The 26,573-nt window shown below is 41.4% G+C and overlaps 1 protein-coding gene across 1 annotated transcript in view; it reads right to left on the reverse strand.

The window, feature by feature from the left end:
• The window catches only part of LOC128659984 (zinc finger protein 585A-like), a 523,622-nt gene that overhangs the window by 353,980 nt on the left and 143,069 nt on the right, over positions 1–26,573 (reverse strand). Inside the window, exon 6 of the mRNA XM_053713577.1 lies at positions 23,494–24,708. Coding sequence (XP_053569552.1) covers positions 23,494–24,708 — 1,215 coding nt within the window. The remainder of the gene's footprint in view (positions 1–23,493; positions 24,709–26,573) is intronic.

The following is a 26,573-nucleotide window of genomic DNA, read 5'->3' on the forward strand; positions in this document are numbered from 1 at the left end:
ATACATGCAGTTCACTCTCCTCAGATAGAAAGTGGAAACGGTTCTCCAGGAGACCATGGCTCTCTACTGCAAGATCTCAAGGCTTTTTTTCTACCAAAAATGGACTCCCTACAGGCGGGTATGGAGACGCTAATCAGCAAAGTTAGAGTATTTTCTACACGCCTCACGGCTGCCTAACAAAGGATCTCAGGAGTCGAAGACAGACAACAGGAATCTGATGGCTGTCTTAAAAATCTATTAAAGCAGAATCAATACTTAAAAGATAAGGTGGAGGACTTCGAAAATCGCAGTAGGCAAAATAACTTTTCACTCCCAAAGAAGAGCGCAGTCTGTGAAGAAAAAGGACTACAAATAGTGCAATATTGTGTATAATAAGCAATCTTTATTAACATCAAAGTATGCCAAATACTCACAATATCTGGTGAATATAACTTCACATAAAGGTATCTTTTTAAATTTTCATGTAACACTAAGTCCCCATGCAGCCAGCACACGCTTCAGAAACAGACAGCGATGTACCCGGTCGGCGTGTGACGTCAGCACCCGACAACAGCTGATTCTTTTTCAGCTACGTCTGCATACACGGACTCACAGGACACACAGGATCACAGCCTCAACGCGTTTCTTGCCCTCTGCTGGGCACTTTCTCAAGAGGATTAGTGATCTCAACTTCAACACTTCATTATTTATACTTGATCTAAGTGCGCCATCTAGCTACCATAAGTATTAGTACAATTACAAAGAGCAAATCTTCTAATACTTTTGTAAAATACAACCACTTATGACTGCCCTAGATCTATCTCTTCAAAACAATTGGTAATATACTGACAAGACCACATTCCCTATATAATTAATCTCTCTATATCATAAAACTATTTCTAAATATCATTGGTATCTAAAATCCCATAATTCTAAGTTAAAATTCCCTAATCTATAATATTACAACCCCTAGATAAAAGAAATCTGTACAACACTCAATATTAATAAATATAAAAAAAACTAACATTATACATCAATTAATAATAATAATAAATGAATTTAAAATATTATGATGAAAATCTTTAAAACCCAATTCAAAGTTAAAACATATATTTAGTACTAGTCCTAAAGCCCGTTGACACGGGCCGTGTTGTGTGATATCTCTCTCTCTCTCTCCCCTGCGCGTGCGATCAGCTGCAAGAGTTTGTCTGAACTGCGCATGACGGCTTCAGACAAACTCTTGTCTTTTATAATATAGGATATATCTACACTATTTGATCATTATTAAAAATTACACATATATAAAACTTTTTGAATCTCTGCACCTATATATATATATATATCTCTATATATATATATATATACAAACATATGGACCATAGGTTCTTAGCATAATAAATTAGTTAATAGAGCCTATATAATCATAATCTTAATAATAGATTACAATATGAGGGATGAAATAATTTTTCCAAACTCTTTTTCAAATTATGAATGCTGCCACATCTAAATCAACATTTAGACCCTTACGCACGAGAGTCCCTAATTTATATATCCAAAATGTCTCTCTACGCCTAAGATCCAAAAGTCTATCACCACCTCTGGGATTGGAATTTACCATTTCAATACCCTTCACAGTTAGGCATTTAGGATCAAATGCATGTCTCTGGGAGTAATGAATTGGTACACTATGTTTTAAAATAGGTTTTTTCATATTATAAACATGTTCACTGTATCTTTTTGATAGGCATCTCTTTGTATGCAGACGTAGCTGAAACAGAATCAGCTGTTGTCGGGTGCTGACGTCACACGCCGACCGGGTACATTGCTGTCTGTTTCTGAAGCGTGTGCTGGCTGCATGGGGACTCCGTGTTACATGAAAATTTAAAAAGATACTTTGATGTTAATAAAGATTGCTTATTATACACAATATTGCACTATTTGGAGTCCTTTTTCTTCACAGACTGCGCTCTTCTTTGGGAGTGAAAGGTTTGGTGCTTTAACTGCAGGACAAGCAGCGTGTTTGGAGTAGCTGCATCTGGGTTTTAAAAGGAGTTTCCTGGGACCACTTTTATCAACAGTAAGACTGTTCATATATTCAGATATATATATATATATATATATATATATATATATATATATATATATATATATATATATATATATATAGGTAACAAAGGCAGAATGCAGCATACGAAATTAGTTAAAAAGTCCAAACTTTAATACAACTTAGTTTAAAAGTCCACAACATCCATGGGAACAGTGAGTGAGACACAGTCACTTGTGCAAAACGGCTGACATGTTTCGACCCTCAGGTCATAATCATAGCTGTTTAAGGAAACACCTAACAACCTATTTAAGGGAGTAGGTTACATCTCATTGGTTAAAATGTAATGAATTAAAAATTCAACAAGGTGTGTCAATAGGTAATTTCAATACCTTCTCATACAATTTAAAGTGCCCTGTACAATTCAAAAGTGCTTTATATTAAAGTGTAAATGAATCACTGGACAGACCAGTTAAAGGGATTAGATAAATACATAGATAGATAAATTGACATAATGTTAAATGTTCATAATGTACATTATATATCATTTAAAACATTTAAAACACTATCGGCTAGATTTGGAGTTTTGTCGGTAACGACCCGAAAATCTAACGCCGGCTTTTTTCTGGCCGCACCATAAAAATAACTCTGGTATTGAGAGTCCACATAAAGGCTGCGTTAGGCTCCAAAAAAGGAGAGTAGAGCCTTTTTTTTTAACGCAGCTTCAACTCTCGATACCAGAGTTGCTTACGCAAGCGGCCAGCCTCAAAAACGTGCTCGTGCACGATTCTTCCATAGAAAACAATGGGGCTGTTTGAGCTGAAAAAAAAACTAACACCTGCAAAAAAGCCGCGTTCAGCTCCTAACGCAGCCCCATTGTTTGCTATGCGGAAACACTTCCTACGTCTGCACCTAACACTCTAACATGTACCCCGAGTCTAAACACCCCTAACCTTACACTTATTAACCCCTAATCTGCCGCCCCCGCTATCGCTGACCCCTGCATATTATTATTAACCCCTAATCTGCCGCTCCGTAAACCGCCGCTACTTACATTATCCCTATGTACCCCTAATCTGCTGCCCTAACATCGCCGACCCCTATATTATATTTATTAACCCCTAATCTGCCCCCCTCAACGTCGCCTCCACCTGCCTACACTTATTAACCCCTAATCTGCCGACCGGACCTGAGCGCTACTATAATAAAGTTATTAACCCCTAATCCGCCTCACTAACCCTATAATAAATAGTATTAACCCCTAATCTGCCCTCCCTAACATCGCCGACACCTAACTTCAAACATTAACCCCTAATCTGCCGACTGGAGCTCACCGCTATTCTAATAAATGTATTAACCCCTAAAGCTAAGTCTAACCCTAACACTAACACCCCCCTAAGTTAAATATAATTTAAATCTAATGAAATTAATTAACTCTTATTAAATAAATTATTCCTATTTAAAGCTAAATACTTACCTGTAAAATAAATCCTAATATAGCTACAATATAAATTATAATTATAATATAGCTATTTTAGGATTTATATTTATTTTACAGGTAACTTTGTATTTATTTTAACCAGGTACAATAGCTATTAAATAGTTAAGAACTATTTAATAGCTAAAATAGTTAAAATAATTACAAAATTAACTGTAAAATAAATCCTAACCTAAGTTACAATTAAACCTAACACTACACTATCAATAAATTAATTAAATAAACTACCTACAATTACCTACAATTAACCTAACACTACACTATCAATAAATTAATTAAATACAATTCCTACAAATAAATACAATTAAATAAACTAGCTAAAGTACAAAAAATAAAAAAGAACTAAGTTACAAAAAATAAAAAAATATTTACAAACATAAGAAAAATATTACAACAATTTTAAACTAATTACACCTACTCTAAGCCCCCTAATAAAATAACAAAGCTCCCCAAAATAAAAAAATGCCCTACCTTATTCTAAATTACTAAAGTTCAAAGCTCTTTTACCTTACCAGCCCTGAACAGGGCCCTTTGCGGGGCATGCCCCAAAGAATTCAGCTCTTTTGCCTGTAAAACAAAAACATACAATCCCCCCCCCAACATTACAACCCACCACCCACATACCCCTAATCTAACCCAAACCCCCCTTAAATAAACCTAACACTAAGCCACTGAAGATCTTCCTACCTTATCTTCACCATACCAGGTTCACCGATCCGTCCTGAAGAGCTCCTCCGATGTCCTGATCCAAGCCCAAGCGGGGGGCTGAAGAGGTCCATGATCCGGCTAAAGTCTTCATCCAAGCGGGAGCTGAAGAGGTCCATGATCCGGATGAAGTCTTCATCCAAGCAGGAGCTGAAGAGGTCCATGATCTGGATGAAGTCTTCTATCAACAGCATCTTCAATCTTCTTTCTTCGGGAGCCATCATCTTCCATCCGACGCGGAACATCCTCTTCTCCCGACGCCTACTAGCCGAATGACGGTTCCTTTAAGGGACGTCATCCAAGATGGCGTCCATCGAACTCCGATTAGCTGATAGGATTCTATCAGCCAATCGGAATTAAGGTAGGAATATTCTGATTGGCTGATGGAATCAGCCAATTAGAATCAAGTTCAATCCGATTGGCTGATCCAATCAGCCAATCAGTTTGAGCTCGCATTCTATTGGCTGTTCCGATCAGCCAATAGAATGCGAGCTCAATCTGATTGGCTGATTGGATCAGCCAATCGGATTGAACTTGATTCTGATTGGCTGATTCCATCAGCCAATCAGAATATTCCTACCTTAATTCCGATTGGCTGATAGAATCCTATCAGCCAATCGGAATTCGAGGGACGCCATCTTGGATGACGTCCCTTAAAGGAACCGTCATTCGGCTAGTAGGCGTCGGGAGAAGAGGATGTTCCGCGTCGGATGGAAGATGATGGCTCCCGAAGAAAGAAGATTGAAGATGCCGTTGATAGAAGACTTCATCCGGATCATGGACCTCTTCAGCTCCCGCTTGGATGAAGACTTCAGCCGGATCATGGACCTCTTCAGCCCCCCGCTTGGGCTTGGATCAGGACATCGGAGGAGCTCTTCAGGACGGATCGGTGAACCTGGTATGGTGAAGATAAGGTAGGAAGATCTTCAGGGGCTTAGTGTTAGGTTTATTTAAGGGGGGTTTGGGTTAGATTAGGGGTATGTGGGTGGTGGGTTGTAATGTTGGGGGGGGGTATTGTATGTTTTTGTTTTACAGGCAAAAGAGCTGAATTCTTTGGGGCATGCCCCGCAAAGGGCCCTGTTCAGGGCTGGTAAGGTAAAAGAGCTTTGAACTTTAGTAATTTAGAATAGGGTAGGGCATTTTTTTATTTTGGGGGGCTTTGTTATTTTATTAGGGGGCTTAGAGTAGGTGTAATTAGTTTAAAATTGTTGTAATATTTTTCTTATGTTTGTAAATATTTTTTTATTTTTTGTAACTTAGTTCTTTTTTATTTTTTGTACTTTAGCTAGTTTATTTAATTGTATTTATTTGTAGGAATTGTATTTAATTAATTTATTGATAGTGTAGTGTTAGGTTAATTGTAGGTAATTGTAGGTAGTTTATTTAATTAATTTATTGATAGTGTAGTGTTAGGTTTAATTGTAACTTAGGTTAGGATTTATTTTACAGGTAATTTTGTAATTATTTTAACTATTTTAGCTATTAAATAGTTCTTAACTATTTAATAGCTATTGTACCTGGTTAAAATAAATACAAAGTTACCTGTAAAATAAATATAAATCCTAAAATAGCTATAATATAATTATAATTTATATTGTAGCTATATTAGGATTTATTTTACAGGTAAGTATTTAGCTTTAAATAGGAATAATTTATTTAATAAGAGTTAATTCATTTAGTTAGATTTAAATTATGTTTAACTTAGGGGGGTGTTAGGGTTAGACTTAGCTTTAGGGGTTAATACATTTATTAGCATAGCGGTGAGCTCCAGTCGGCAGATTAGGGGTTAATGTTTGAAGCTAGGTGTCGGCGATGTTAGGGAGGGCAGATTAGGGGTTAATACTATTTATTATAGGGTTAGTGAGGCGGATTAGGGGTTAATAACTTTATTATAGTAGCGCTCAGGTCCGGTCGGCAGATTAGGGGTTAATAAGTGTTGGCAGGTGGGGCAGATTAGGGGATAATACATATAATACAGGGGTCGGCGGTGTTAGGGGCAGCAGATTAGGAGTACATAAGTATAAAGTAGGTGGCGGTCGGCAAATTAGGGGTTAAAAAAATGTAATAGAGTGGCGGCGATGTGGGGGGACCTCGGTTTAGGGGTACATAGGTAGTTTATGGGTGTTAGTGTACTTTAGAGCACAGTAGTTAAGAGCTTTATAAACCGGCGTTAGCCCAGAAAGCTCTTAACTACTGACTTTTTTCCTGCGGCTGGAGTTTTGTTGTTAGATGTCTAACGCTCACTTCAGACATGACTCTAAATACCGGAGTTAGAAAGATCCCATTGAAAAGATAGGATATGCAATTGACGTAAGGGGATCTGCGGTATGGAAAAGTCGCGGCTGAAAAGTGAGCGTTAGACCCTATTTTGAGTGACTCCAAATACCGGAGGTAGCCTAAAACCAGCGTTAGGAGCCTCTAACGCTGGTTTTCACGGCTAACGCCAAACTCCAAATCTAGGCCTATATTTGATGAATGAAGAAATACTTGAGCTTTGAGAATGGAAACTTAAGTGAACTAAATAGCTAAATAACTAATGAAAATGGTAAGCTAAATAAATATTGTAATAAACATCTTGCTTAAGAAAAGTATCAAGTGTAAACCATAAAGTGGATAAAGTGTGAAAATGTATTGGTTTACATCACAGAAATTTTTGTATACTTTTCATATTTCATACATATAGCTCACTAAAGTGTACAAATGAAGATAGTAATAACGGTCATAACAACTGTGGTTCTTGCACAAAAACGCATCCAGGTGAACCAATGTTTGGTCATTATTATACATGTGTGTTTATCTGTATACATTTATTTAATCCATGTAGACAATTACTTTCTTATAAAATATTGAACTCCTATATATTTTAGAACACATAGATATTCTCAGATAGCTGCTCTAATGAGAGGGGCTGTATTAACTAGTGTACATGCACTTGCATAATTATGTATAAATGATCCAAACTGCAAATGTATAAGTGTAAACATTGCTATGGAATTGCTATATTGAGTAAATGAATGAATATAAGAGCGTGGGGAGAAAAGAAAATGAAGACGTTGCAGAAGAGGGAGATGACTACCGGACAAAAGCCCCACAAATTACTACTATTTCCAAAAATTAATTAAGTCATATTCAGAGTTGAGACCATTTGGCACCCTAGTTTGGAGCTTAAAAATCCAGTACATCTCCCTCTTCTGCAACAATTTCTCACGGTCGCCACCTCTGGGGGGGAAGAAAACCCTTTCTATGGCTTGCCATCTCAGGGTACTAATGTTTTTGTCATGGCAGCGGGCAAAATGTCTAACCAGTGGAGTACTAGCCTCACCTGCCTGTATAGTAGACAGGTGGTTTCTGATTCGAACTTTTACCTCGTTAGTAGTGAGGCCTACATATTGTAGGTGGCACGATGTACAGGTTAGCAAGTATATCACATATGTAGTAGTACATTTCAAACAACTGGTGATTGGGAAATTTTCCCCAGTAACCTCCGATCTAAATATGCATTCTTCACCATCAAGACTGTTCACAGTTTTTTTAAGATTTTATCTGTATTGGACTGCCATATATGTGAAAAAAATTGCAATCCTAATTGTTTGGCTGTGAATTCAACATACTATATCAGGATAACAAGGAATTATTGTGATATATGTGCTAATATTATTATATGTACTAATTAATATTAAATACACTATATATACATATTTAAATTAATCTTTTTATATTTTGGATTAATTAAGTCACTGAGTGAGTATTGCGCTGATTTCTTTGGTTGGTGTTTGTATAGGCGAAATAACTTACGTATAGTTGGAGTGCCTGAAACGGTTAAAGACAAAGACCTACTAATCTTCACTTCATCCACACTTCCTAAACTTCTAGGAATGTCTCCAGATTACTTGCCAATTGACATTGAAAGAATACATTGGATAGGCCCTGACAGACACCTGGGTATCCCAAAGGAAAGGCCCCGCCAAGTCATTTTCAAATGCCTGAACTGTCAGGACAAGTTGGCTATCCTGAGAGCTTACAGAGCAGCTAAAGAGGTTAAATTCAAGGAACATCGTCTTCTACTTTTTCAGGACTTTTCAGCGGACGTTACCAGAAGACGCAAAGATTTTGCACCACTATGTTCCCAACTGCATGAACAGGGTCGTCAGGTGGCCCTTCTGTTTCCTGCTAAATTGAAACTCCAGACTATCTCTGGGCCTAAGATCTTTCATTTGCCTGCAGCAGTGCAGGCTTACTTGGCTTCCGAAAAAAGACAGGGCAATGGTTGAGGCCATATTACTGGGTATTTGTGATATATTTTTCATAAACCTTGTCCTATTAGAAAATGCATAGTATATTATACATGTATATCACTATAAAACAAAAAGAAGAGAGAGCGCAACCACGACTCAAGGTAAAAGTATTTATTTCCACTTTGCGCTTATGAATATACTGCACTTACAGGATTAAAAAGTAAACAAGCGTCTCTTAAGATCACATACAGTCCTCGATTCTCCGGTCTCTCTTAGCTGTAGCTGTGTCTTTTCTTTACGCTTTCTATTTCAGAGAGTATGTATTGTTTGCACTGTAAGTTGTTGTCAAGAGGTTGCAGGGATGACCTGTGTTGGTTTTATAACCCATACAGTGAATGTATAATCACACTATGTTAGCTCACTTAGTTCCAGCTTTTTTCTTTCTTTAAGTTACTACTGTTCCTCACTATATATTGCCTTATGGATATCACTGTGTTGCATAGGGAATGGAGTCCATGATCTATTGTTGTTAACACAGAAATTACACAGCCTACTAGCCCTGCACCTTATCTACAAGTGTTACGGGGGAAAAAAAAATGAACCTCCAATTTTCATATGCCCCTTCTCCAAATATCAGTCCTCATTTATCATACCCTTCTTGGCTTAAGCTGGGCGTTATAGTACTTTCCTATTATGGACATGGGCACCCTTTCCTTTATATTTTGCAACTGGGTCACACCTTAAAGGCTTCTGTGACGTCCCTGTTTCTCAAAGGGGTGAGACCCTCAAGATCAAGGCCTTATTTGTTTAGACATATAATACAATCACACTACATTCCTTTACATTATTACATATACACTCTCAGGCTTGGCGTCCTTTGTGCAATAGAGAATTCTATTGGAATTTGTCAACTAAGGTGGCCTAACTATGTCTAAGATGTGTTTTTGTTTGTACCCTTTTTATCGTCATTTCTAATTACTGCTTCATTTTCTTTTCATTATCAGGGTGTCTCTGGAGTGCTTGCAGTTTTGCCCCCCCCCCCCCCCCCCCGCAGGCCATACATATCAAGGATACATTCCCCTACATCTCCTAACAGTAAGTACCACTGTTTGCTTCAGATGTCTTGCTGCCTCTGGGAGGACTGATGGTGAGAATCCCATACAAGACCAAGTGAGAGTGTTGCTGAGGATGCTTGGCATTTGTAATAAACTGTACATAGATGCTGAGAACATCCATACCACAACTCGGGTTTCCCCTTTAGAACATTCACCTATATTTGCCTTATCAGGTTTTTCTACTAATATTTTTACAGTGTTAGTGTCGCTGCTATTATATAGTCTTATAGCTGGATCCCCTTTTGGATATGCCTTATGGCTTTACGACTTAAAGTAATTTCATGGAATGTTGGGGGAATTACGTCCCCAGCTAAGAGAAGTATGATTTTGCAACACTTAAACACACTACACAAAGATATAGCGTTGCTTCAAGAAACCAAATTGTTTACTGAGGAACATGAAAAGCTAAAATCCCGATGGGTAGGTCAGTTATTATGCTCTCCTACTGAGGGAAGAAAAAGGGGAGTAGAAATTTTGGTAAGGAAGGGCCTTGCTGTCTCTTTCTCACGGGTGGAGGTAGACCAGAAATGTAGATACATTTTAGCACTCTTACAATTTACCAATCAAACTTATACCTTATGTAATATCTATGGTCCTAATGACCATTGTCCAGCTTTTTGGGTAACCCTTTTAGCAAAGCTATCCACTTATGACACCCCAATAATTATGGGGAGGTGGACTTTAATTTAGCTCAAGCAGTTCCTCTAGATAGGTTTAAAGACCCTGCAGTAACTAATACTTCTCAAAAACAACACTCTGCGGGATATAAAAGAGAAACAGCCTTGATTAATTCCTTTAAAAACACCTTAAACCTAGAAGATGTGTGGAGGGTGCAGAACCCAGTGGTGCGGGACTATACGTGCCTATCTAAATTGTATAATACCTTGTTAAGAATTGACTACTTCCTTACCTCCTCGGTGATAACACCTCAGATCTGTAGTGCAACTATAGGTCAAATTACGATCTCAGATCATGCCCCAATTTATTTTACGCTCCAAATAATGTCTATTAAACCCTTAGAAAAGGCGTGGAGATTCCCATCCTATCTATACAATAATATTAACTTTCACCAACATCTAAAAACTTCTTGGACACACTATGCATCTGACAATGACCAACACACAAACAAACCTAACCTTTATTGGCATACCTCCAAGGCGGTGATGAGAGGTCATATCATGTCCTTTACAGCACATTACAATAAAAACATTAGGAAAGTGGATGATACACTTCTCTCAAACCTCACAGAGGCATATAATACATATTTATCGGAACCCACACCCGTATCCAAACGACAATACTATGACCTTAAACGAACTAGAGACACTTTCCTAGCCCAACAAGATAACGTATTTAACATTCATAGATAGGGTCGGTACTATAGACATGGTAACAAATCAGGCAAACTATTAGCGAATCTCGTAAAACTCCATAGTCCCAAATCTTATATATTAGCTATTAACTCTCACTCGCAAGTAACCTCAGATGATAAGTAGATCATGGCAGAGTTTGTAAGATACTACACCTCCCTATACACTAGCCAAAATATTAATCTGGAAGCAAAACTTCACTTTTGGGACAATGTACGTCTCCCTACTTTGACAGAGGAGCAAAAATCCCTTCTTAATGAACGCATACTCCCACAAGAGGTCCTCAAGACTATACGGAAGGCCAAGTTTGGGAAAGCTGCAGGCCCTGATGGCTTGCCCTCAGAATATTATAAACTCCTAGGGAAGGAGATAGCTCCCACCCTGTCCTTCTTATATACAGCTTACTTGGAGGGATCCACCCAGATAGACAGCAGATTTGCAGAGGCCAATATTTGTCTTCTGCTTAAACCAGACAGAGACCCTATTCACACTTCTTCCTATCGACCAATCTCATTGCTAAATGGAGATTATAAACTACTCACCAAAATATTAGCAGACAGATTGGCACAGGTTCTGCTATCTACTGTACTTACCGACCAAACTGGATTTGTAACAGGCAGATCCTTGGTAAAAAATATTCGGAAAACTCTAGCTATCTCATCTTTTTATTGGTAAAACAAATATTCCTCAAATCCTACTAAATTACCAGATGCATGCCTTTTAGCACTCGATGCGGAAAAGGCATTTGACAGGATAGAGTGGGACCACTTACAGACATCTTTAGCAAAATTTGGCCTTACAGGTTATTTTCCGGATTTCCTCCAAAGATTATATAGCGCTCCTTGGGCGTCCCTGTTGGTCAATAGTGGGCTTTCTCATTCATTTGAGCTGCAGAGGGGTACGAGACAGGGTTGCCCTCTCTCCCCTCTGTTGTTCGACTTAGAGCCTCTGGCGTGCTTCATTAGACATAATAGCGAAGTTCTGGAGTTATTTAACAATCCTCAGCACCTGTCACTGTATGCAGATGATTTACTGCTCTTTGTTGGTAACCCTAATACTAACTTAATTAGCCTTCTCAACATAATTAATCATTTTGGTACCATTCCAGGCTATAAAATTAATATTGACAAATCTGAGGTCACATGGTTACAAAACACACAAAACACTACAATCGCAGATACAGGGCTTAAATCTACAGACGGTTCATTTAATTATATAGGTATTCATATACCTGTAAACCCTAATATATTATACCACCTCAATTTTCGGGATAATATTCAAAATATAAAACTAATTATCGGGCTGGGCTAACATATCCCTTTCCCTCTCAGGCAGAGTTCACCTTTTTAAGATGGTCACATTACCTAAACTTCTTTACCCTCTGCAGATGTTACCACTTCTCCTCACTCAACGAGATACCAATTCTTTACAATCTGCTCTAGGGCAGCTCATATGGAGAGGGAAGAAACATAGGATAGGGAAAACCTATCTAGCAACGCCGTTATATAAAGGGGGGCTGCGCCTTCCTAGCATATCATGGTATAATTGGGCCACAATAACAAAAATAATATTGGGTTGGTTGGAAATGGTCATTTTACGTTCTTGGAGTTTGAGGCTAACCTCATTAAACCAATACATATAGCTTTCCTTCCCCATGCAGACATTACATCTTTACCTCCACATATACAAAACCATATTTTATATAAGGACCCTCTGAGAGCTGTAGGCTATGGGGGGTAAAAATAAGCTAGCAAGTACTTGCCGATTCAAGGCAACTTACAATTCCTACCGGGATACACTATGAAGGCATTCAAATTATGGCAATCACAGCATCTCACGACACTCAAACAACTCATTAATCCACTATCTTTAGAGATCACTACTTTTCAGGAACTCAAACAATCCTATGGCCTCCCTGACACCCATAGATTCACTTATTTTCAGTGTAGACATTATATCACTAAGTTGAAGGCAGATGGTCTGCTGTCTAGTGAACCTCCTGTGATGGATACCCCCGGCTACCCTGACTGGTAGCTCCGCCAAATGGGTCCTGCTTCCTCCCTGCCGACTGCAGCTATGTAGCTGGCAAGTGACCACAGCCTGTAGCCACCCCCGATGCCCGACAGCACCAGTACTCAGGGTCCCACCCTGTGGAAGACTCCAGCTACTCCGACTGAGTAGCTCTGCCAGAGGGTCCTTCCTTTGCCTGCAACAGGCTGCTATGTAGCCCAAGAAAGTGATTTTAGCTGGAGCCAACCCAAAAAACTAGACAGACTAGCATTCAGGTTAGACAAGAACTCATTTTATTGTAAAACATACACTCCTTTTATACACACAGCTCATCTTGATAACACAAAGGACAATCCCACTATTTTACCGCCATTCCCACCCCTCCAGACTGACCGGCGCCTCCATAGGAGTCACAGTCCCACATAATCTCAATACCTAGGGGTGGCGGTTTAGGGGTGCTCCCGGTGGAGCGGCGGCACTTCCAGGGTGTCATTTTAAAGCTCTCAGTCCCCAGATTTCACAGTCCATGATTCGTTACTGGGGACCGGAGTTACAGTCCGTTGAAGTTATGGAGTTAGGGGTGTCCAAAAACCCCGGTTCCCAAAGGAGCTCCCCTCCGGTAATTTGCCCACTTCTTGTCCTCCCTAGGGGCTACTAATCCCCAAAAGAGCGGAGCTCTGGGGCACATGGTTGCTGGAGTGAGCAGGGGTAAAGTTAGCGGGTGTCCTGCTGTCCTGTGGCCGACCGGGAGTCCCAGGAGCCTGGACAGCCTGAGAGGGGTTAGGCGGGTGTCCGTTGTGAGGTGGCCGACCGGGAGTTCCAGGAGCCCGGCCAGCCTAGGAGGGTTTTCCTGGTCATACACCAGCTCTTTTCTAAACAAGTTTGGAACACAAAACCATGCAACCGAAAGCTTCCAGAGATTGTGGTTGCTCTGGGGAGCCCAAAAACCACTGAGAAACAACAGGGGTGAGGTTGTAGGGTTGGGGTGAGGGGTAGATTTAGCCGTCTGGTATCCATGACATCTCCCCCCCTCCAGTTTGGCAGACCCGGCTAGACCCTTAATGGGTTGGCCAGGGGCTGTCCGACGGTGGCCCTCCACTTCTCGGTTGCTGGGAGAGGTTATCCCATCTCTCCTGAGTTGGGGGCATCCTGGGGGGTTCCTGGTGGCGTTTATACCGTGCGCCCTGGGAGCAGGGATAGTCACATAATGCAAAGTCCCAAACAAGTTTGCTAAGGCCGGCTCCCAAACAATTGCTGTTCCACAAGTTCCAGTGTCCTTAAGTTCCATGGCCAAACTGTCTCCCTCTTTGACACTCTGTTTAGTACCACAAACAAAGCCAGTACCGGTTTCCCGGCTGTATACCCACCCCAGACTTTAGGTTGAGGTTGCCCCTTGGTGGGGCAGGCAAGACTCGGGTGCCCAAACTGGTGGCACTAAATGCAGGGGCGGGTATCCAACAAAGCCATTGCCGGTTTCCCAGCTGTTGGTGGAAGTTGCTCCTTGGTGGGGCAGGCAAAACTCAGGTGCCCAAACTTGTGGCACCAACTGCATGAGCAGGTACCCCCCTGTGAGATATACTCCAGGGCAAGAAAAGGGTATAGACCCTGCCAAGCTACTGAGGGGAGAGACCGTCTGTCTCTTCTCCCGAGAAAGAGATCTACTGCTGGAGAGGGAGGTCTGCTACCTCCACTCCATGGGAAACTGTGCTGCCGCTGGGGAGGGAGACCGGCTGTCTCTGCTCCCTGAACGGGGTTCTGCCGCTTTGGAGAGAGACCAACTGTCTCCTCTCCCAGAAAGGGATTCGGCCACTGGGGAGAGATATCGATACCCGTCTCTCCCTGAAAGGGCTTCTCTGAAAGGGGAGGGAGGACGACTACCTCCACTCCCAGGGGGATGGCTCTGCCACTGGGGAGAGAGACCGACTGTCTCCTCTCCCGGCTCCTGGCTCTGCCGTTGGGGAGAGAGACCGACTGTCTCCTCTCCCGGGAAGGGGTTCTGTTTACGGGGAGGGAGGACGACTACCTCCGCTTCTAGGGGATGGCTCTGCCGCTGGGGAGAGAGACCGACTGTCTTCTCTCCCGGATCCTGGCTCTGTCGCTGGGGAGAGAGACCGACTGTTTCTTCTCCCAGGAAGGGGTTCTATTTACGGGGAGGGAGGACGACTACCTCCGCTCCCAGGGGATGGCTCTGCCGCTGGGGAGAGAGACCGACTGTCTCCTCTCCCAGGAAGGGTTTCTGTTTACGGGGAGGGAGGACGACTACCTCCGCTCCCAGGGGATGGCTCTGCCACTGGGGAGAGAGACCGGCTGTCTCCTCTCCCGGCTCCTGGCTCTGCCGCTGGGGAGAGAGACCGACTGTCTCCTCTCCCGGGAAAGGTTTCTGTTTACGGGGAGGGAGGACGACTACCTCCGCTTCCAGGGGATGGCTCTGCGGCTGGGGAGAGAGACCGACTGTCTTCTCTCCCAGATCCTGGCTCTGTCGCTGGGGAGAGAGACCGACTGTTTCCTCTCCCAGGAAGGGGTTCTGTTTATGGGGAGGGAGGACGACTACCTCCGCTCCCAGGGGATGGCTCTGCCACTGGGGAGAGAGACCGACTGTCTCCTGTCCCGGCTCCTGGCTCTGCCGCTGGGGAGAGTTATTGACATCCATCTCTACCTGCAAGGGGTTCTCTGTAAGGGGAGGGAGGATGACTACCTCCGCTCCTAGGTTTCCTGGAGCTGTTACAGGTGCTCGGCAGAGGCCGGCGGCTCTCTGCCCTGTTGTCAGCATTTCTGCTGATGTGGCTCCCTTGTCATAAGCTCAGAGCCAGACTGCTGATCAGGATCCAGCAGCCCTGGTTCCCTTTTTCTTTGCTGCCACTCCTCCACAGTCGAGCTCCATGAATGCCAGAGGGCTGCACCCCAGATCTGTATGCCCCTGGCACGCTGTTTAGCGAGATCCAGCAGCCTCTTGTATTCCTTGACCAGTGCCTCTTCCTGGTCAATTATAAAATCCAGATCGTCCAGCAGCCAGGTCTCCTCCAAGAGATCCAGCAGTTCCTCTTGGAGCCCAGAGATATCCTCCCGACGCTGGTCTGTCTCGCTCCCAAACTGTGGGTCCTCTGTCCTTTTTGTAAACAGCAATCCAGGGCCACTGAAGCCAAAGCCCTCTGTGGGGGAGCCTTCCTCCAGCCATGGCTGTGCTTGCATAGCGAGCCATTAGAGGGCCCGATAGCTGTCATCCACCCACATCTCTTGCTGGATCAGTCTATGTAGAACAGCTAGCCATTCCTTCTTTGGCTGTTCTCCCAGGAAAGGAAGTCTCACGGTCCACCGAACCCGGAATCTTGTGTCATTCATGGGGAGGACCTTTCCATTTTCCTGCTCCTGTTGCAGAGCCTCCCACCAGAGGTCTCGGAGGGCAAGGTTCTTCCATGCCAGAACGTCCTGTTCTGAACAAGGATCATTTGTTCCAGTCAGCATCTTTTGTACTCTCCCTAGGAACTCTGCCTCCATATTTACCGGTTACTGTGGTACGTCTCCTCAGCAGAAACTGTGTGAAAGAAGCAGATCCCACCGCTGCCAGCCAATGTGACGGATACCCCCGGCTACCCTGACTGGGTAGCTCCACCAAACGGGTCCTGCTTCCTCCCTGCCGACTGCAGCTATGTAGCTGGCAAGTGACCACAGCCTGTAGCCACCCCTGATGCCCGACAGCACCAGTACTCAGGGTCCCACCCTGTGGCAGACTCCAGCTACTCCGACTGAGTAGCTCTGCCAGAGGGTCCTTCCTTTGCCTGCAACAGGCTGCTATGTAGCCCAAGAAAGTGATTTTAGCTGGAGCCAACCCAAATAACTAGACAGACTAGCATTCAGGTTAGACAAGAACTAATTTTATTGTAAAACATACAGTCCTTTTATACACACATCTCATCTTGATAACACAAAGGACAATCCCACTATTTTACCGCCATTCCCGCCCCTCCAGACTGACCGGCGCCTCCATAGGAGTCACAGTCCCACATAATCTCAATACCTAGGGGTGGCAGTTTCGGGGTGATCCCGGTGGAGCGGCGGCACTTACAGGGTGTCATTTTAAAGCTTTCGGTCCCCAGATTTCACAGTCCAAAAATCAGCATGATTCGTTACTGGGGACCGGAGTTACAGTCCGTTGAAGTTATGGAGTTAGGGGTGTCCAAAACCCCCGGTTGCCAAAGGAGCTCCCCTCCGGTAATTTGCCCACTTCTTGTCCTCCCTAGGGGCTACTAATCCCCAAAAGAGCGGAGCTCTGGGGCACATGGTTGCTGGAGTGAGCAGGGGTAAAGTTAGCGGGTGTCCTGCTGTCCTGTGGCCGACCGGGAGTTCCAGGAGCCTGGACAGCCTGAGAGGGGTTAGGCGGGTGTCCGTTGTGAGGCGGCCGACCGGGAGTTCCAGGAGCCCGGCCAGCCTAGGAGGGTTTTCCTGGTCATACACCAGCTCTTTTCTAAACAAGTTTGGAACACAAAACCATGCAACCAAAAGCTTCCAGAGATTGTGGTTGCTCTGGGGAGCCCAAAAACCACTGAGAAACAACAGGGGTGAGGTTGTAGGGGGGGTGGGGGGTAGCCTTAGCCGTCTGGTATCCGTGACACTACCAATATAGACAGACTTTGTATACTGGCAAAACTAGGCTCCTATAAAATCGCAAACACATATAACCTTATTCAACAGTATGAGGACTCTGCTGTGCAGAGGATCTTATCAAAATGGGCTGATTATGGAATCCTGACTGTGGATGAGGATCTTGTTAATGCTAGTCTTAACAAGGTGCAATCTGTGACCCTATCAGCAAACCTACGAGAATCTCATATGAAAACATTAAAACAGGCCTATTTAACCCCGGGTCTTTGTTCGAAATGGGTAACTGGAGCTCAAAATATTTGTAATAAATGCACTTATCCATCTCCAGGCTGGATTCACCTGCTATGGGATTGTCCCAAGTTGAAAAGTTTTTGGCTAAAAAATTCTTACTGGTTGTTAAAAGTGACAAAGGTACAGATTCGTCTCTCGACCCAACATATAATATTTTTAATACTGATGGATAACAATCTTGCTTATGATATCTTTATATCCACAGTTATTATGTTAGCAAAACAATTAATCTTAGTGGAATGGGCAAATAATAAGATACCCCCTTTTCAACGGCTAGTTAATAACATACATACTAAAATGCTGGTTGAGCAGGTGGACGCAAAAGGAGACCCAGAAAAACAAATTAAATGCTTTCTTCATAAATGGGAGGCTTACCTTAAGTACTTGCCAGCTGTTGTCAGATACAGTGTCATTTACCCATTTAAAAATAGTCTCTATGTTTTAAATGAAAACCTTAAGGGTAACTGGTGCATTCCAGATAACCAATCTTAATTACACTTTAGTCACATAGGCATATTCTGCTGAGAGAGTTCCCTCCCTCCTCTATCCTTTCCCTTGTTGTCTTTTTTCCTCCTCATTTAGGAATTGGTCTGTGGGGGTGATCTGGAGGCACTCTGGGTAAGTGAGTTTGTAATTTATTTTATTTTTGACTTTTTATTTTTGCTTTTGTTCTGTTGTTTCATTGTTTGTTTATATAAAATACAGAAACGTTGATCCTAGCCTCTACATGGCAAATATAAGTATGCATATTCTTAGGCATCTGAACTACGTTTCACGTAATGTACACTGCTCTCAACTTTATGTATACAACTTGGCATTGATGTTTCTTGTCTCCAATGTGTCATGTATGTAATGGATCTTATTTCTATAAATAAAGTTATCAAAAAAATAAAAAAAAAAGTGTTGGCGTGCAGCTGCCGGAGGATACCTAAAGCAACACAGGAAACTCGCCATGACCAGAAGTGACTAGTAGCGAAAAAGGGAGTGATGCCCAGACAAACCGCAAGCAAGTGGATCACTTGCAGGGGACGGAGAAACATTAAATGGCTTCAGTGTTAAATAGTGAGTCAGTGAACTTATTTCTATGTGTTTATTGCATTATTAGTCACTGTACGTTTGTGACACACAGATAATATCCCGGCACACAGCTGATATAACAATACTATTAGACATTAAATAGTGAGTCAGTGAAGTTATTTCTGTGTGTTTATTGCATTATTAGTCACTGTGCCTCTGTGACACACAGATAATATCCCGGCACACAGCTGATATAACAATACTATTAGACATTAAATAGTGAGTCAGTGAAGTTATTTCTATGTGTTTATTGCATTATTAGTCACTGTACATTTGTGACACACAGATAATATCCCAGCACACAGCTGATATAACAATACTATTAGACATTAAATAGTGAGTCAGTGAAGTTATTTCTATGTGTTTATTGCATTATTAGTCACTGTACATTTGTGACACACAGATAATATCCCGGCACACAGCTGATATAACAATACTATTAGACATTAAATAGTGAGTCAGTGACGTTATTTCTATGTGTTTATTGCATTATTAGTCACTGTATGTCTGTGACACACAGATAATATCCCAGCACACAGCTGATATAACAATACTATTAGACATTAAATAGTGAGCCAGTGAGCTTATTTCTATGTGTTTATTGCATTATTAGTCACTGTACGTTTGTGACACACAGATAATATCCCGGCACACAGCTGATATAACAATACTATTAGACATTAAATAGTGAGTCAGTGAGCTTATTTCTATGTGTTTATTGCATTATTAGTCACTGTACATTTGTGACACACAGATAATATCCCAGCACACAGCTGATATAACAATACTATTAGACATTAAATAGTGAGCCAGTGAGCTTATTTCTATGTGTTTATTGCATTATTAGTCACTGTACGTCTGTGACACACAGATAATATCCCGGCACACAGCTGATATAACAATACTATTAGACATTAAATAGTGAGTCAGTGACGTTATTTCTGTGTGTTTATTGCATTATTAGTCACTGTACATTTGTGACACACAGATAATATCCCAGCACACAGCTGATATAACAATACTATTAGACAATGAAAGTATATGGTAAAGTTGTTTTCCTAGGAATACCTAGTTTATATTACAGTCTCAATGGGGCATATTTATCAAGGTCTGGCAGACCTGATCCGACACTGCGGATCAGGTCCGCCAGACCTCGCTGAATACGGCGAGCAATACACTCACCGTATTCAGCATTGCACCAGCAGCTCACAAGAGCTGCTGGTGCAACGCCGCCCCCCTGCAGACTCGCGGCCAATGGCCCGCCAGCAGGGGGTGTCAATCAACCCGATCGTGTTGTATTGTGGCGATGTCTATCCGCCTGCTCAGAGCAGGTGGACAGGTTATGGAGCAGCTGTCTTTGTGACCGCTGCTTCATAACTGCTGTTTCTGGTGAGCCTGCAGGCTCGCCAGAAACACGGGGCATCAAGCTCCATTCGGAACTTGATACATATGCCCCAATGTGTTTACTGTCCCTTTAGTCAGATCTAGCTTTGTGCTATCTTGTTGTGAATACTTGTTTAATGAAGATAAGATTGTGACAAATCTACCAAGATACTGATTACCTAGAATATATTTTTATTAATTATCTCTGTTAATTAAAGGGATATAAAGGTGCAATAATGTGTCAATATGTTAGATCAGTTTATTTATGTATTTACAGGGACAGTCTACACTTTCCCCAGATAGTTGCTCCACTCACTGAGTTGACTAAACGGAACAAAGACTGAAAAAATTGGCCTCCTGAAGCCATGAATACCTTCTCTCTTCTGAAAAAAGCCTTTTGTTTTGCTCCTGTGTGCCGCCATCCTGATCCTGACCTGCAGTTCACTTTAGAGGTTGACGCCTCTGAGATTGGAGCTGGGGCAGTCTTAACCCAAAGAGATCCATTAACTTCCAAGTTGCACCCTGTAGCCTTTTTCTCTAAAGTCTTTACTCCTGAAGAGAGGAATTACGATGTGGGTAATCGTGAACTCTTAGCCATTAAGATGGCCCTGACTGAATGGCGTCATTGGCTAGAGGGTACCGCCAACCTCATTCAAATTCTCACTGACCACAAGAATATGACTTACCTAGAGACTGCTCATTGACTCAATCCTCGACAGGCCAGGTGAGCCTTGTTCTTTTCTCGATTTAACTTTGTGGTCTCTTATCATTCTGGGACAAAAAATAAAAAGGCTGACGCCCTTTCCCGTCAGTTTCCTCAGTCCAGTGATTCTTCTGAAGCTCCAATTGAACACATCATACCCCCCCTCCTGTGTAGTTGCTCTCTCTTCTTCAAAGACTGCAACATGCCCAGTCTAGAAAGCCTCCTGAAGCCCCCACGGCTCCTGATGTCTTCTTTGTACCTCTAAACCTACGCACCCCTGTGTTATCCAGGGCTCATGATAGTAAACTGTCAGGACATCCTGGTTTAACAAGAACTTTCAAGCTACTTTCCCAACATGTGTGGTGGCCTACCATGAAGTCTGATGCTCAGGATTATGTGAAAGCCTGCATGACTTGTGCTGCCAATAAGACTCCCTGATCCTTGCCTCCTGGCTTACTCCAACCATTGTCCATTCCTCAAAAAACCTTGGACACACATAAAAATGGATTTCATTGTGGATCTCCCTCCTTCTGACCATCATACAGTTATCTGGGTTGTGGTGGATCGATTTTCCAGATTGGCTCATTTTGTACCCTTAACGAAACTGCCACCTGCCCAAGAATTATCATCTGTTTTTCTCTTACATGTGGTATGATTACATGGCATTCCCGTGAATATTGTTTCCAATAGAGGTCCACAATTCATCTCTACTTTTTGGAAAGCCTTTTGCAAGTTGATTGGAACCACTGTTTCCTTGTCTTCTGGCTACCATCCTCAGACTAATGAGCTGACTGAGAGAGTGAATCAAGGCCTCTCGAAGCCCATCTCAGAACATTTGTTAATTCTCTCCATACCAACTGGTCTGAATTGTTACCCCTAGCTGAGCTGGCAAAGAATATTCATTGGCACTCTTCTCTATGATGTTCTCCATTTCAAGACGCAGCAGGTTACCAACCTTGTGTCTTTCCTCTTTCTGCTCAGTCCACAGGGGTCCCCGCTGCAGACCAACACGTCACTAACCTCACTACTCATTGGCAACGTATTCGCTCTCAGTTACGTTCAGCTATCTCCAGATACAAGAGATTTGCTGATCATCATAGAGCTTCTGTTCGTGCCTTTTCGGTAGGTGAACGTGTTTGGGTGACTACTCGACATATTCGTCTACGTCAACCCAGTTACAAACTAGGTCCTAGGTTTATCGGCACTTACAAGGTCCTTAAAAGACTGTCTCCTGTTGCCTTCAAGAACAGATATAATCAACTCAGACCTCCTCCGCTCTTAATTCATGGTGAACTTGAGTATCAGGTTGCTAAGATCCTGGATTCCAGATACAGACGCAGGCAACTGCAGTACCTCGTACATTGGAAGGGTTACTCTGTGGCAGATCGTTCCTAGATTCCTGACCGTGATGTGCATGCTCCTTCTTTGGTCTCCAGGTTTCATGCTGCTCATCGCTCCAAGCCGACTTCTCGGAGATAACCCCTAGGAAGAGGGCTATGTCACGCTGCCGCCGCTCGCTATGGCTGTTGCTGGACTCATATTCTGTTGCTGGCTTCTGCTTGTTTGACCACTCTGCCTGTTAACCCCTAAACTGATCGATTGATATACTGCTGCTGAACTCTGCTTGTCTGACCACTCTGCCTGTTAACCCCTAAACTGCTGGATTGATATACTGTTGCTGAACTCTGCTTGTCTGACCATTCTATTGGTTTACCCCTGAACTGTTATACCGTTGGATTTCCCTTTGATGCTGTCTCCTGCTTGTTCCTGGTCCTTCTATTGGTTTACCCCTAAACTACTATTCTGCCGGATTTCCTTCCTATTGCCGCTAAGGACTGTCCTGCCTACTGTGAGTACTGCTTACCTCATTTTACAAACTTTCTCTGGGATATTTCCTATCACTCCACTTGACACTGGGATAAGAAGAATACTGGCTAAGTTTGGTTTGATAGAGGAATATCCCACGAGCATTACAGTATGAGGACAGATTTGTATATTCCTGTGTGGTGTTTGGATTCTATCACATATATAGAGGAACAAAGGACAGCAGGAGAGCACTTCCAATCTGAGGCTTTTATAACTGGGATTTAGAAAGTATTATTTACAATAACATTTCTTTTGATGCTTCTATTTAGAGAGTTTTTTCCTTCTTAGGATAATTGTAAAAAGGTTTGTACACTGTGTATATAAAGTTTATTTGTGTGTAAATATTTGGTGTTTTGCGATACATGATTTCAATAAAAACTTTTTCTCCACTTTCTAAACATGTGAAAGGTTTCTTCCCTTGTGAATACTTTCACGAGTTTTCAGATTACTCTTATCTGTAAAACTTTTTTCATACTCTGTACATATGAAAGGCTTTTCCCCTGTGTGACTCCTTTCAAGAGTTTTCAGACTACTCATTTGTATAAAGCTTTTTTCCACACTCTGTACATGTAAAAAGCTTTTCTCTTGTGTGAATCTTTTCATGCTTTTTCAGATCACTCTTTTGTGTAAAACTTTTTCCACACTCTGTACATGTGAAAGGCTTTTCTCCTGTGTGAATCCTTTCATGACTTTTCAGATCACTCTTTTGTGTAAAACTTTTTCCACACTCTGTACATGTGAAAGGCTTTACTCCTGTGTGAATACTTTCATGATATTTCAGACTACTCATATTTGTAAAACTTTTTCTACACTCTATACATGTGAAAGGTTTTTCTCTTGTGTGAATCCTTTCATGAGTCTTCAGATGATTTTTTTCTGTAAAACTTTTTCCACACCTTGTACATGTGAACGGCTTTTCCCCTGTGTGAATCCTTTCATGCTTTTTTAGATCACTCTTTTGTGTAAAACTTTTTCCACACTCTGTACATGTGAATGGCTTTTCTCCTGTGTGACTCCTTTCATGATATTTCAGACCACTCATGCTTGTAAAACTTTTTCCACACTCTGTACATATGAATGGCTTTTCCCCTGTGTGGATTTTTTCATGCTTTTTCAGATCACTCTTTTGTGTAAAACTTTTTCCACACCCTGTACATGTGAAATGCTTTTTTCCTGTGTGACTCCTTTCATGAGTTTTCAGATCACTCTTTTCTGTAAAACTTATTCCACACTCTGTACATGTGAAAGGCTTTTCTCCTGTGTGACTCCTTTCATGCTTTTTCAGATCACTCTTTTCTGTAAAACTTTTTCCACACTCTGTACATGTGAAAGGCTTTTCTCTTGTGTGAATCATTTTATGAGTTTTCAGATGACACATTCGTGTGAAACATTTGCCGCACTCAGTACATGTGTGTGGTTTCTCACCTGTGTGAATTTTGTAGTGTTCTAGTAGATGTGACTTCCATCTAAAGCTTTTCTCACATTCTGTACATTGGAAAGGTTGCTCCTTTGTATGAATCATTTGGCTAGAGTGTAGACTTTTCCCTTCTTTAATATGTTTTGAAAACTCAGTAAATATGTGTGGTTTATCCTCTGGGATAATAATTTCACTAGATACGTCATAAATATTGTCCTCTTGTTTGATGACTAAATTACTCTCTGTACATAGTGATTGCTGGCCAGTTCTTGCCAATTCATCATCTCCTTTAAATATCTGCGGTGATATCCCCAATGTTTGTGAATAGTCATTAGTGTCTAAGACTATTGGAGTTTGCGGTATCATTCTGATGCTTCCTGTATTGAAGGATGAATATGAACTATTGACGTGTTTGTCTACATGAAAAGAAATGGAATAAAGAAAAATAAGACTGTTTATTCTTTATAATATAATCTATCTAAATAAAAAAAACATTTTTTTATACTCAAAAATATCTTCCGTTTTGTATTTTTAAATTTATTTACCTGTAAATCACAAATTAAAAAAAACATGTCATAGAATGTAAACATTACTACATCATTGTAAACTAAATTACTGATTACTGATGAAAACAAGTTATAGGGCCCCATTAAACAAGGTGCGTGTGGATAATGTTCTCAGCCAGGGAACAAGTAAATCTGTATTCTGGGCAAGAGAGGTGGCATCCACCATCCTCATTTAACAATGCACAAGCAACTTCACATACAGCCCTGCCCGTCTTATGTTCAGCCAGTTGGGTGAGAACATGATGTCTTAATCATCACAGACTATAAATCAGTGTGAGATGTTTTGATAGGGTAAGAAGCAGTGACCTTATGATAATCTTTAGCTTTAGGCTGTGGTTGTTCAATTTATATAAACATTTTTAGGAAGAAGGACAGAGAAAGTGAAGCATATTGGGCACACTTTATTGGGGGTCAAAACCAATGCTATGAGTAGTGTGGTGTGTCATGTATTGGTTTAAAACTTAACTTTTACTTCAAGTATATTTAATAAAAAAGGGAGTGGAGTTATCCACCAGTGAGATTAAAATGACAAACAAATAAAAGATGTGTCCGAGTGATACTCGGTACACAGGAGCTCCTCTCAGGTGTGATACAGTGATCAGTCTGTATCACAAAGTCCGGTGTCGAGCTTAGACAATAATTATCAATGTCCTCACCTATATGATAAGACTTATATTTGGGGTACCATCATCATCAGTGGTATTATTAAATATATTACTCCAATTATATTAGTAGATTTTCTATACGATCAATGGAGTGTTATATCTGTGGGTTTATAAGGCAATATAAGAAACGGTGATCCTGCCTGTAGTATTCCACTGTCCTAAGACTTTCCGTAGTCTAAATCATTCAAATAATATTATGCTACAAATAGGGGAATATAAGCAACGGTAATCCTGCCTGTTGTATACCACTATTATAAGACTATCCGTATTCTAAATCATTCAAATAATATTATGCTAACATTCGCTTTTTAAAACAACCGGACTTGTGTTAGGCGTTCGCACTGCTCCTCTCTCACAAGTCCGGTTGTTTGTAGCTTTAATTGTTGGCCTCTTTTAGGCACCTTATTCTTCACTTTAAAAATTAGAAATTTAAACAATTGTTAAAACTTAAACAATTTTAGCCTAGAAAACTACTTACTCAGGCTGTTCTCAGCCTCACTTTGTTGGAGCGACATGCTCAGACTTAGGCTATTATTATAGTTTTTTTTTTTTTTTTTTTTTTTTTTTATAATTTTTATTGAGGTGAAATTTGGCATACAACAAGATATTAAAACATTCCATAAGTGTTATCACAGGTTATATAATATAAGGTTCATCAAACAATAGATATGACGTGAATATAGACGTTATTAGTAATGTTCGCCAATAAGATAACAAGCAAAATATCGTTAGTACTGTTTTATAGTAACACAATACGGTCATGCCAACGATAAGTTAAGCTCCTCTACTCATTGAAAGGGCCGCTCTTGGACCCACAACCAAGTTAGATTATTGCTACAATAGGAGACTACCTGGAATAAAGAAGACCACTCATGGGTCTAATTCTATTTACCTCAGATTTTGAAAATTTTTTAGATTAACAAACTATAGGGGATTGTAACAGGAGAAAAACATGCAAACATAACTAGATTCAATCCCTTTTAGCTGCCATTAAAGACAGTTTGGCTATGAAAAGAGAGAGGGTAATTAAGGTGCGGTACAAGCTAGAAA

This window comes from Bombina bombina, chromosome 5 (assembly GCF_027579735.1).
Source record: "Bombina bombina isolate aBomBom1 chromosome 5, aBomBom1.pri, whole genome shotgun sequence".
Taxonomy (NCBI): Eukaryota; Metazoa; Chordata; class Amphibia; order Anura; family Bombinatoridae; genus Bombina; species Bombina bombina.